The sequence below is a fragment of the Lentinus tigrinus genome (genome assembly GCF_003813185.1).
Source record: "Lentinus tigrinus ALCF2SS1-7 unplaced genomic scaffold L226scaffold_24, whole genome shotgun sequence".
Classification (NCBI taxonomy): domain Eukaryota; kingdom Fungi; phylum Basidiomycota; class Agaricomycetes; order Polyporales; family Polyporaceae; genus Lentinus; species Lentinus tigrinus.
In genome coordinates, this window is record NW_027137933.1 from 113,659 (window position 1) to 126,231 (window position 12,573).

Consider the following 12,573-nt stretch of genomic DNA (forward strand, 5'->3'; position numbering starts at 1 on the left):
ACTTGCACAATCGCAATTAAGTAAGTTGTAACTGTGCTGCACCCCCCCCCCACCCCGCGGGACGTTCGGACCGAGCGGCTTGACTTCCCGCCGGGTTCCAAGTTCTCACGACACGATCACCCCACCACGCTGTCTCTGTTTCTACGAACTCTCTCCGATTCTCGATACACCATTGCGCGAACACTTCTGTACCCAACATATACTCACAGTAAGCCAAATAGACTAAATCGTATCGTGATTGAAGCTCATACGAGTCGCAGGAACATGGCGGACCCCGCACTGCCTCTAGACCTTCTGCTCACGTTGATGGAAACATCATCTCGTTCAACTACATCGAGGATGATGCGCACATGCCGACTACTCTATAACCGCGGTGCGAGAATCCTCCTCGGTAGCGGGGTGTTCCTGTCAACGAGCGAGGACGCCATTTCATTCTTGCGCTTCATGCTAGCAGATACAGACGCCCGCTTCCCGCACCTCCGCAGTCTCAAAATCTCCCGAGGCAACTTCTCCCTCTCCGGGGTCCACGCACTGCGCGGGCTGCTATGTCACAAATCCTTGGCGCTGCACACGTTGATTCTCATGGACGCAGAGTCGGTCTTGCTGTCCGACCCTGCAAGACGGAACAAATCGAATACCCCGTCTCTGTTCATGGCCCTGGCCAACTTGCGGTCCCTCAAGAATCTCGTCATCGACGGATGCGACGTCATATCATTCTCTCTCCTGCGCATGATGGTGTGCTCCCTCGAGACAGCCTCCCTCAACCTCGGATCGTATACATCATGGAGCAGCATTACCAGCGCAGACGACCGGAACCCAATCCTTCTTCTTATGCGATCGTCCCACACTCTCCAGGAACTCCGCGGCTCTTGCTTTGACAGCAGCCCAGAGACGATCAAGTTCGACGTTGTCTACCCTTCCGTCCGCCTCATCTCCGCATCATATTCCAGTTCGTGGATGCCCGCGACGCTCGCGTACATCAACGCCTTCCCGAACCTCGAGCACCTCTCCCTGACCTGCCCGTCGCACCGCTTCGAGGGCAACGGCGCCGACCCGAACTCGGTTCTCCACCTCTTCAGCAACCGCGAGTGCAACCTGAACGACCAGGAGAACTACAGCATCACCTGGGAACACCTGCAAGAGGTGTCAGGGAGCGTCATCGATCTGTTCGTTCTGGGGCTCGTCTGCCAGGTGCCCACTGTGCGTGTCCTGGACGACATCTCGGAGCGCATGTGCAGGTTCTTGCGCGACGTCATCGCGGACATGAAGCCGACGACCTTGGTAATGACCGTGGCAGGGTCGGGTCTCTTCGCCCCAGGCAGCCCGATGAACGTCGTGCTGCGGCAGGCCGCAGCTCAGCACCTGCGTAAACTCGATCTCGAGATCTGCTTCGCGCCGTGCGAGTGGGGTGCCAACCTTGATTGCATTCTAGTGAGCACATGCACTGAACCACGTTACCATATACACAGCGCTAACACCGGATTCATCCAGAAAAATGTTCGTGACACCTTCGTATCGGCGGGCATCCCTCTACGCTCACTATCCCTCACTCTCAACTACGGCCTTCTCACGACGCCGAGTATACTCGTAGGCTCATCCTCTCCCTTCGAGCACGCGTGCCCGCTCGAGCAAGAGCTCCTCGATATGGCCCGAGACGCGACACGGGCACGTCTGCTCTTTTCGGACGCTATCCGGACCTTGAAACCTGAGGACGTGTCGATCCAGCTCTCGACCGAGCGCGAGCCGCATCAGTACATGTTGGGCGCCGTGGGAGACCGGGAGGATGCGAAATCCGTGGATAGCGATGATCTCGATGGTCAAGGCAGCGAAGACGAACTCCTGGATGAATTCGCGAGGTTCATGGTCGAGGAGGATGATTCTGGTTGGTGATCTTGATGCAGGATGCTGGGATGCTATGTGCGAATGGTGAGCTGCACTGGTTGCGCTAGCCCAAGGGTACTCTTCTGATCCGACCTCCAAATGCCCAGGACTTTGTCTGTCTTTCGAAGTGCTCCTGACGATTCGATTGTCAACATAATGGCTCTGTTTGTTCTCCATCTTCCTCCGCTCCGTAGTAGTTGCTTGATCGCTGACCCTCAGACTACTGAAAAGTGCGACTGTACTATCTCATGATATGCTTGAACGAATAGTCGATTGATTTGTGTACTGCCTCGTGCGAATGCGATCTCCGATCCTACAGCTACGCAAAAGGTCCGGCGACACATCGGACACCCCGGGTAGACTAGTTGAGCGCTCACGCGATTATGTAATTGCCTTGGTAGTGTCTTTCCGCTCTTTGCGTCTTGCTCCTCAGTTGTTGACACTCTCTGTACTCCAGAATTAGGTGAGACCGACTACTCATTCATCAGCTGTTCTGTATTGATTTTTACCTAGACTCTCTACGTCGTCAAGGTAATTCTAACAAGCTGTTGACACACTATCTGTACCCCAGACTGAGAGTCTACGTTGTCTAGCCCCTGTACCCGTTTACAACGGCCCCGACCCACGGATTCCCCTACATCTGGACATCTTTACTTGTCCCTACGAGGCGATAGAGTGTCACAAGTACAGCTGTGGGTGTCGAGAAGCTTCAGCAGCTCAGCACCGTGCGAGAAACCAAAGTTCATATCACCAGGGAATGCGGCAGTGGTCTGTCGCTCCTATCTACTCCTCCGTTACCCATTAGATTCAGAGAGATGTCTGTTCACGCCAGCATTGTTGACCCCGAGATAGTCGTTGGAGGCAACGTCAGGTATGTCGTGCCACTGCCCTCCACGTTGTGCCGATAATTGACTCTGATTGCCACCACTGACACGCAGTATGGACGATTCTGTACTGAACGAATCTGGTGTGCGTCGCACCCTTCCGTTCGACGTGATGGCGCATATCATGGCCTGGTCTCCACGCTGGGTCATCTCCGCGCTCATGAAGACATGTCATCTCTACTACCGCGAGGGTCCCAAGCACCTGCTCCGAGACGGCGTTGTCCTCCGTTCCCCGATGGAGGTGGAGCACTTCCTGCTCTTCATCAGGGCAGACGGTGGGGCACGGTTCGTACACTTCCGGGAGCTGGACATCGCGGTCGACATGTATCAAGTCTCCTTCGTGGACGTGGAGAGGTGCATGGAGCAACTTGCGGAACTACTGGATTTCCCAGAGATATGCTTGGAGAGCTTGACTTTGCGAGACGCGGATTGTCTCCTGCAGTATGCGCGCATTGCGTCTGCTCGCGGAACTAGAAACACCGAGAGACTCGTCTATCGGCGTAGCGGTCCTAGGGCATGTTCGGCACTCAAATCCCTGAACTGCTCCCTAGTCAGTCTCACCATCTCCTTCGGCGAATATTTGGGTTTCTATTGGGATGATGTGGAAGAGCTTCGAACGATGGACAGTTGGTCGTACCTCCTCGATGCCCTTTCTCCTCATGCCCAGACCCTCGAGACATTCCGATGTGACTACGACATCCCGAACGCTTGTGGTCCCCATCCGCCCAGCTCATCTTCATCCCCCCAACAAAATACACCCCACAAATTGTGTTTCAGCGCGGTGCGAACTCTAGGTCTAGTCTGCGACTTGTATCCAGCAGGGCCGATCGACGTCGCATCCTTACTTCCCACGTTTCCCAACGTCACTCACCTCGAAATCGTGCCGATGTTCTTTAAGAGACACACAGATACGCTGACACCACTTGGTCAGTCCCTACGAGAGAGGAACAAGGCAATCTTCGAACGGGACGGGTGTTGGGCAGCGCTCGAAAAATGCTCGGGCGAACTCGGCGATTTGTACAACCTCGGGCTCGTGTGTCATGTGGTCGATCTGTGCATCTGGAGCAGAATCGAACACAATTATCACCTCTCGATGCTCGCAACCATAGTATCCACCACGCGGCCCAAGGTGCTTCGGTTGAGAGTGGAATACATCCTATTTACCTTCCTCGCCCAAGTCACTAAGGCCTTGCGAGATTCCGCGTTCAAGTCCCTGGATACTCTGCACATTATCATTAGGCATCCCTGCAGCAAGCATGATGCACGTCGTGATGATGTAACGGTATGTCTCGATGCTCAAGATCCACTGAGCCGGGCCCTCCTGAACTGAGCGTTGTGCAGGAGTCCATCTTCGCAGCACTGACGCAGCTCCCGTCACATATAGTGACACTCGAGCTGTTCATCAAATGTCACCCGGAGGCCGACGTACAAGCTCTCGACGAACTTCGTTGCAGGCTGATAGCGCACTTCAAGCCAACTCTGCGAAATGTGTCAATCCTCCACGCCGATGGGCACCAACTTCGACCACCGCCGAGTGGAGGAGGTCCACAGGGAGTCGACAGTTCCTATAGAGACGAAGACGGCTACGACTCCAGCGACATCGGATGGTGATTAGGACGGTTATGACTCGAGTCCGAAGGGAAATGTGCACGCCATGACTGGCAGTGTAGCGCTCCTCCTTCCCCTTGATCCTTCGATATAGTGTTGATGAGTGCGACATACAGACTCTACGTTGTTGTGGTCAAGCTGATACGTGGCGCCCAAATTGTTCAGGCTGTACTTCCACTTGAGTCCGTAGTGTACGATAACGTATGCGATGAGATCGCCAGGCGGCATGCACGGGTGAGCGATCGAAGGACGAAGAAGTAGTACTTTGAATTGTTTAAGCCTCTGCTTCTCTGTGCCCCAGAGATGGCAAAGAGAAAGCGTGAGGGTGCAGGAAAGGATCCGGACAAGCTGCAGCCTGTGTTGACGCTATGGCCAGCCAAACGTGGCAGTTGCTGACAAATATCGTCATCACCATATACGCGTCGGCCCTGCAATGCATTGCTCAACCACCATCCCCTGCGCCTACTGAACAACTGCTGATTCTAGACGACGAAGCGACCTACGACAGCGATGTGCAATGTTTCAGTATGCTGTTATCTCAATGCTAGAACAGTCGCGCATGCTTATATGATTTTGCCTTCGTTTTAGTACCACGTATGGAGGAGCTAATCGAGCTCAGCTTGACGCACAACTTCTGCCTCGAGCCAACGATTTGTCTCACGGTACGTACCTAGCATCGTCATATGACTGGAAACAGCCATGGGGAACTAGCTCATCTCACGGCCTGATGAGAAAGGTCCAGATATACTTCAAGATGAACCGACAAGGTTTGCGCCGCCACGGGTACATGTTAACAGCATCTCCAGGATCATACAGCCATGTCCGGAAAGCCCATCACCAAACGGAATATAGCCATACAATTCAACCTAGCGTACCACGATCTGCTGTCCGATCCCCAAGCAGGTGACATTGTGTACGTTGAACCTGGCTGCTCTACGTCTACCAATCTCTTGGCGGGGCAGACAAGTACTACCGACTGGGGCCACCGACTGGGGCCGGACACGACGGCCGCCGCCTCGAATTGTCTCGATATAGTACGCTTCTACTACTCCTCCGTCTGATACATTGCAGACACGCTCAATACCGGTGCTCCCAGGATGCTCCTTTCATCCAGCGTCGCTCCGTTCTCCACGTCAATCATGGGACGCGGGAGCCTCAAGGCCGGGTCGCGGACTTAGGCCTTGCGGCACTCCACACTCATCTCCCAGAGGCTAAGCCGCAACTGTGGGAGCAAAACCTAGACGGAGAGGCCACAAGCGGCCGTTGAGCACCAAAGATGGAGGTGTTCGAACACCAGAAGTTCACGGGAGAAGAGGACGTCTTGTGCGTCTGTTCTTCTCGGCGCTCCTTGTCCGGCGTTCTGCCTTATAGTGCTGGTCTACCGGAGTCTGGGCACGAGAACACATAGCGCATCGTGCGTTCGCCCGTCCGAAGCCCCACATACTGCTGTTGGTGACCGCCTCGTGGTGGACGTCGGAAGCGGCGTGCCGCAGGAAGACGAAGGTACGCTTTCACAACCAGCTCTTCTCGCTCCTACATCATCCGCGTGTCCTAGATTGCGCCCGCACGTACGCCCTAGCTATTGTCTTCGGTGCTCTCCCGCCGCAAGACGTGGCCTGCGCATGCGCCTCTTATACCGCCACAACGTCATCGCTGGCCTCGAGAAGCAGATCCTGCCAATGCCAACACACGCGGAGTGCACGGCCGAAGTCCAATTTATCCATATGTGAGCCCAATACCACCTTTCTCAGTCTTCTCTTCGCATGCCCAGGTCACTCCCTATCTCCCTTCGGTAGGGTCTCTGCGCGCAGTCGGCGCAAAACTCAATCGCAGGGCCCCGTCCGTGTCCACGTTTCACACTAGGGAGGACACGACCCTCGAGAAGCAGCCGAGACGTACTGTGGTTGGTGGGAGGAAGATCGATTTTTGTCATACAAGATGCCGACGGAACAGACTAACGTTATTCTACAGATCGTTGTGGCGCGCACGCCCGCACATGCGCAGTCTAGAACGCGATTGCATATTCGCAATGTCACTCACAGACGCTCTCAGGGCAAGTTTTCATATCGTCATTACCTTCAGACCCATCATCACAAGCTGAAGAAGACTATTGTTTCCGTAGTCGTGACGAACTTGGCCGCATGCAGGCGAGACTAAAATACACGCGACCCAGTGTCAAGCGCCCCGCCCATGTCTCGTCAAAGAAGACCATGACGCCTAGCTTGATGGGTCCGCACATACGCCGCGCATTCATCACGTCCTGCGGGTCAAAGAGGTCCGCGCCGACAGTTCCGCAAGCAATGCCGTCCGCGCCCTGGTCTCCGTGCCGCATCAAAGCCATCTATGTCGCACGCTCTCCGACAGATTAGGTTCGTGCCTTCCTGGGATGGATTAGTCGGCGAACTTCAGAATCAACGTCGGCGCGCCCTTCTATCCCCACATCGTCCACCCGGCGGGTCGATCTAGCTCGGGACTTGATATTCGCGTCTTTCGGGCACGGCAGCTCGCCGCGACGCGTCTAAGCTGGACCCTGTGCAAGCCCTAGGCTCTGCGGGTGGAGCTGAACGAGCGCAACACACTCAGCTTATGGGCACTCAAACTGCATACCGCCGCCTAAGTTCAGGCTGTTTTCTCACAGACAGGGCATGCCCGTCTTTCGCAATACATCCCGAACTGCACGCACATGAAATTGTTATCCCCGCACTACACTCATTTGCCCGTTCTGCCCTGGTTATTGTCGCCTATGACGGTTCTGCGTACAGTCTGGCATACGTACATGTGTTCGACCTCTCTCGATACTCAAAGCTTGCTCAACGTTCTGAGGCACGGCTCCCAGGGTGCATGCGGCCTCTCTCGTCGTGCTTGTCCTGGCGCACCTACGACAAGCCCATCTCATGCTCGGTCCATACAGAAAGCAAGGCACGCTCGCTTGTGCTGGTCGTTCGCAAGCGGCAATTCTCTCTCAGCACGTCCCGAGTACAATCAACAGGAATCGTCTATACCGAAGACGACCGACTCGAACCGCGGATCACACTCTTCCAGCTCGGGGCAAGCTCGGGGTTCATCACTCGCCTACAGCTACCGGCACGCCGCCATCCTCTCGATTCACGCCTATGAAGAACACAATACTGCGCATGTGCACGCGGGAGGCTCCCACTTCTCCGCCACAGCTGTGGCTCTTAAGATCGCAGCAATCCACGTTCCATATCCACCTGCGCACACGTCTGGCGCCTGCGGATTCTCGCCTTCCTCCTCCCAAAGTGAGACTATGCAGCTGTGCGTCGGTGACTGAACCTTATTCGCATTCACTCGTTCCTGCCCAGTGCGTCTCGGCGGGCACGCTGCTACCGAACGTTCTTCTCGCACCCGCTCTGCGTCCTTAGGGCATCAGCTCCTCCAATCCGTCTTGTCCTACTCCCAGGAAGCGTCCACTTCCTGCTGTTTGACACCATTCAGTGACGGTGGCGCTCTCGCTGAATCACCAGTAATCCGGTACCAGGAACTCCGGGTCTAGTCAAGATCCGCTGTGTATCAGTTCTACTGGTTCGCGTTCACGTTTTAATAATTCTAGTGCGGGTCGACCATTAGAACGACCATCACTCCCTCCCTCCGATTCTGCAACAAGGTTCTGCCCTGTCCGCAATGCGTTGGAGGCGATATCATCGGCGTATATCCCGGGAACGAACCAAGTCTCCGACGTCAATCCTCCTTCGACGGCAGTACCTACTCCCAAAGGCACCGGACCGTCCGCTGCTCCTCGCGCAGACACGCCACATCCCTCTTCCTATCCAAAGTCCGAGTCTCAGCAGCCATTCACTCTTGCGGGACATCTGAGTTCCGACCGCCGAGACGCAAGAACCTGGCGAACGTTGCCTGGACCGCGCGTAGCTTGCCGGAGGGCGAACTCCAACGCCTCTATTCGCCCTCGAAACGCAAACGTACCTATCGCGTCAATGTTAAGATTCACGCGCCGTCGGGGTTCTGGCGCCCCTGGCTCTTCCTGCGGCTCAGGGTGGCAATGGCGCAGAACGCAGAAGAAGGGGCTCGACCGCCGTGACACGATCCCCGCTCCCGAGGGTTACTCGGAGGCTCGGGGAAACCTCGAGGACCTATTTCGTCAAGGAAAGTACCCCATCCAAGCGACCAGCCTCACGAACCATCGTAAATGTAAGAGTGCACCCACGCGCCAAGGTGAGCGCGGGAGCTCTCGCGCGCACCTTCCGGCGCAGGGCGTGAACGCAAGTGCACGGAGTGGACTTCTCGGTTCTGGAATGTCGGAGTCCCAGGCCTTGTCACCCTCGTCGTAGGCGGTCTGCGTCTTTACGAACCGCTTATGTACGACTGACTGGGGTCGGGAACTACCGCAGTTACGTGTGTACCGGCGCCCGCGCTGTCCGCCGCTGGCTCTGGCCACTGGCGGGAGAGCAGGACCGGTGTTTACCCCTTGCGTAGGTGCGTCTGTCCCTAGCGTCAGGTCAGCACACCGTGACCCGGAGGCGTACCTGAGCAGCCTCGCAGGCCTTCCTGGATGCGTTCACGCATCAACATTCGCGCCTGGACGTGAACAGCCAGTCAGCCAACCAGCCAGCCAGCGCGGCACAGATATCGATCTTCTGCCAGTGACTTTGACACGGCGACCTTAAAAAAATTTCGCTGGGCCTCTTGAGTCTTCCGGCGGGAACGTCACTGGCCCGGAGCTTGCCATGCCATGGGCAGGGGCAGGAGGCCCCATGCCCGCGGGAGATCAATTCAACGAATTCGAAGTTCGAAGACGGCATCGATATTCAATAGTATTCATATTCAAGTTCAAGTTCAGCGCTGTTCAAAGTTCAAACCGCAGAACTTCGCACCCCCTTCGACGTCGGAACCCCACGGCGTGCGACGCCGCCCGAGCTGCCACTGGTGCGAAGACGGCGGCTTCCAGCTCGGCTTCGACTCCTCGACTCCGGTGGATCACGTTGGTGCACGGTGGAACGTCCGACGTTAGACTTTTGCTCCTTTCGGCGGCGGCTTGGGTTCTGGGGTCTGGGGTCTGCAAGGAGGCTCGCGAGTCCCAAGTGTGCAGCGGCGAGTTTCTGGGCAGCTTGCCAGTCACGCCGCCGCGCCCCTCGTCGCGAACTCATCACCATCATGATCCCAGCCCGAGGTTTCCACGCTAACACTTCGGGCCCGCTTTGGCAACGCACGAGGCGAATCTCGAGCTTCAAGCTCATCGCGCTCCACCTCCCTCTCTGCCAGAGGATAACATGTATGTATGATGCACTCAGGTCCCACATCTATCGCCACAGTGTCTCGACCGCGATGATGGGCCAGGCCGAGGTAGAAGTGAGTGAGCGTCGGAATCCGAATCGCTCTCGGCACGCGTACGATGCTCAGTGCAGACTGCAGCGTGGCTAAGTATCAACTGACAACCATCCCGGAGTCGGAGCCCTCATTGGTCGTAAGTCGTGATTACTCCAGTCGCGAGTCGCGATCGCCGTACCCGCGTTCACAATGCATCACTTGCTTACGCAAAAATGCCCTAGCCCTGGGTCCTTCGCGAGTTGCGACTCCATGAGGATCAGAGGACTCAGGACGTGGATATCTGGCGGAGCTAGCAGGCACGCACCGGCTAACTTGCAGTAAGTAAGTACTCGAGTAGAGTGCATATATATCATGACCTCCGCAGGCACGCGCGTGTAGTCTGCAGTCTGCAGTCTGTACTTGGTCTGTTTACTGGAGGAGCCTCTTCTCTGGCGGGGGGGCCTGATGGCGATGGGCGATGGGCGATGGGCGATGGGCGATGGGTCCAGAAGCCCCGCGCGTCGCGCGACGCGCTATCGCGATCCGCATCACAACGCATAACGCACAACACTAATACATACATACCTATCTTAGCACGTCCGGCACGCGGATGAGAACCTGTCATAACTTGTGCATGCTTAACCGCAACACCCAGCAGATCCTTCTGGCATTGCCACGTTCCCGCTCGGCGTGCGCGTGCGCGTGTTCGACTGTCCAGCTCGAGGCGGACGCCTGGCCAGTCACAGCTCTGAAGATCTGAAGTCCAAGGCCCGCACCGCGTGACGTACCCGAGTACTAGTACGGGACGTCGACGGCGGGCCTGCGGAGACCGCGAGTCGTCGAGAGATACTCGATGTCCTCAGTGTCCTCAGGCAGCAGGCACGAACTCGACGATGTACTGAGTACCCATATACATATGTACTCACTCCACTATCTTAGTATCTACATACATGGCCGTGGCCCCGGCGCGCATCTACTAACTAGTAAGTACCTCGACAGTGCGAACTTTTGAGCCCTTGAAGCTTTGAAGTACTTGTGATAAGCACGCCCTCCAGCAGCGGCCAGCTCTTCGAGTGGGCCGCTCGTGCCAGGGTCGAACCTCGGAGGCTCGTCCCACAAATGTACTCGTACATGCCACACCACGGCCACGCCCGGTACCTGCTCAACCATCTCGCAAACACTAACACTCACACTCACATTCACACTCACACTCACACTCACACGCACGGCAGAGGCAGGCACTTGGCACTTGGCACTTGGTACTTGGTACTCAGCCTGAAGCCACGGTATGCGGTATGAGGTATATACAACAATCACCAGCACCGGCACCGGCACCGGCACCAACACAGGGCAGCCTGAGTGCGCGCGGGCGGGCGGGAAGGAAAATACTACACGGTACTACGGTAATGCGGTATGCGGTATGTACAGCTATCAGCTATCAGCTATCGACTATCACTTGGCAGTTGGCAGCTTGAAGAGGTCCAGGTTCGGGTTCGGGTTCGGGGAAGAGAGCTGCGGTCGGGAAGGGAAGGGGAGGAGGGCGGGTGTCGGAGGGCGGGCATGGAGGGATGCGTGAGGGAGAGCGGGAATGGAGGGATGCGTTAACGTCGAAACCAATTACCAGTATGTCACCGGCCACCAATGGAAGGCAAGGCAACGAAAGGCACGGGCAACTCGAAGGGTCCAGAGAATTAACTAACACCCGACTAGAAGATCATACTATGTACCAAGACGAAGAGCGAAACGCGAAGCGTTGAAGACTATTGAACTATTGAACAATCAAAGGCAAAGGCAAAGGGAGCATGCAAGCAAGCAAATTGCATCGGGGGGACGGGGGGCGTACTCTAAGTGTGTTGTCGAGGGAGGCGGGTGTGTTGAGTGCTGAATAGAGAAAAATCGCGGATGGAACAAGCGGCAGGGGTAGGATTACACGGGCAGGCGGGCAGACAGGCAGACGAGACGAAGCTATAACGTGCAAACGTGCAACGGGGAGCGCAAAGTAAAGAGTTAATGGCTAATGGCTGATGGTTGGCGAGGGACGATCGATAATGTGCAGTGGTGGTGTTGGTGGTGATGGCGGCGGCGGTGATGGTATACACAAACATATAGTACTACTAGATCGCGCGGGAATCGATGGCTGGGCAGAGACACAAGAGAAACGAGAGACGCGAGATGGATGGATATGCATGGTGCGAGAGATGGGCGAGAGAGAGACAGAGGCAAGAGACGCGGAGATATTGGGGTAGCAGCAGCAGCAAGAGCGCGGAGCGCGAAATGTACGGTAACAAGAGGTGGGATAAATGCAAGTGGCAGCGGGGTAATGGGGTAATAAAACACCGACCGGGAATAGTAATGAAGCGCAATAACGTATATGTGCAGTCCGAATATAAGAACGCGCGCCGCCCTCCCGCGGCGCGTCGCCACGGCAGGACGGGGGGGTTAAGAGGGGGGGTTAAGGATCAACCGACAAGGAAGAGAGCATGCATGTGGGCAGGACGGGGACGGAGACGGGAACGGATCCTCGAGCACGACAACACAGACGGGACGCGAACGAGCGAAGACGGCCTGGGCGGAAGGAGAGGCGCGAGTTGGAGGTTGCCTGTCCGGAGCAGGGCGATAACGAGGGTGATGGTTAGGCATAGGGCGGGAAGCAGAAGCGAGACATCGCAGGCGGGCGAGGTTGATTAGGGATAGGGTACGATAGCCTGGAACGGAAGCGGACGCGGGGGCGATAGGCGGAGAGACGAGTGGAAGTCCGGAGCGCAGGAGAGTGCAGCAGAGAGATTACGGCGGCTCCTCGCCGAGAGTACAGTAGCACTGTCCAAGATCCATCTTCCAAGATATTCCACCTGTTAGATGACGTTCGCCGGGCTCGGGAGGACCGTGCGAAGTGCCCATACACGCGGCGCGGCGGGGA

At 56.5% G+C, this 12,573-nt stretch overlaps 4 protein-coding genes across 4 annotated transcripts; all 4 read left to right on the forward strand.

Annotated features, from left to right (window-relative positions):
* The first annotated feature begins 37 nt into the window (after positions 1-37).
* Positions 38-2,222, forward strand: L226DRAFT_512037 (uncharacterized protein). The gene is made up of 4 exons (XM_067678321.1): positions 38-208; positions 261-1,431; positions 1,492-1,926; positions 1,989-2,222. Exons 2-3 carry the CDS (start codon positions 265-267, stop codon positions 1,888-1,890), a joined length of 1,566 nt encoding a protein of 521 aa, XP_067532767.1. The 5' UTR covers positions 38-208; positions 261-264; the 3' UTR covers positions 1,891-1,926; positions 1,989-2,222.
* A 474-nt stretch (positions 2,223-2,696) lies between these two features.
* L226DRAFT_614931 (uncharacterized protein) lies at positions 2,697-4,561 on the forward strand (the record flags this gene model as incomplete). Its single annotated transcript, XM_067686706.1, has 3 exons — positions 2,697-2,752; positions 2,820-4,047; positions 4,107-4,561. The coding sequence occupies 3 exons, from the start codon at positions 2,697-2,699 to the stop codon at positions 4,374-4,376; spliced, it is 1,554 nt and encodes a 517-aa protein (XP_067532768.1). The 3' UTR covers positions 4,377-4,561.
* A 180-nt stretch (positions 4,562-4,741) lies between these two features.
* L226DRAFT_573264 (uncharacterized protein) lies at positions 4,742-5,640 on the forward strand (the record flags this gene model as incomplete). The annotated part of the gene is made up of 4 exons (XM_067684823.1): positions 4,742-4,898; positions 4,962-5,035; positions 5,180-5,407; positions 5,470-5,640. 4 exons carry the CDS (start codon positions 4,742-4,744, stop codon positions 5,638-5,640), a joined length of 630 nt encoding a protein of 209 aa, XP_067532769.1.
* A 5,870-nt stretch (positions 5,641-11,510) lies between these two features.
* On the forward strand, positions 11,511-12,524 carry L226DRAFT_156681 (uncharacterized protein). Its single transcript, XM_067672492.1, has one exon. It carries the CDS (start codon positions 11,790-11,792, stop codon positions 12,342-12,344), a length of 555 nt encoding a protein of 184 aa, XP_067532770.1. The 5' UTR covers positions 11,511-11,789; the 3' UTR covers positions 12,345-12,524.
* The last annotated feature ends 49 nt before the right edge of the window (positions 12,525-12,573 follow it).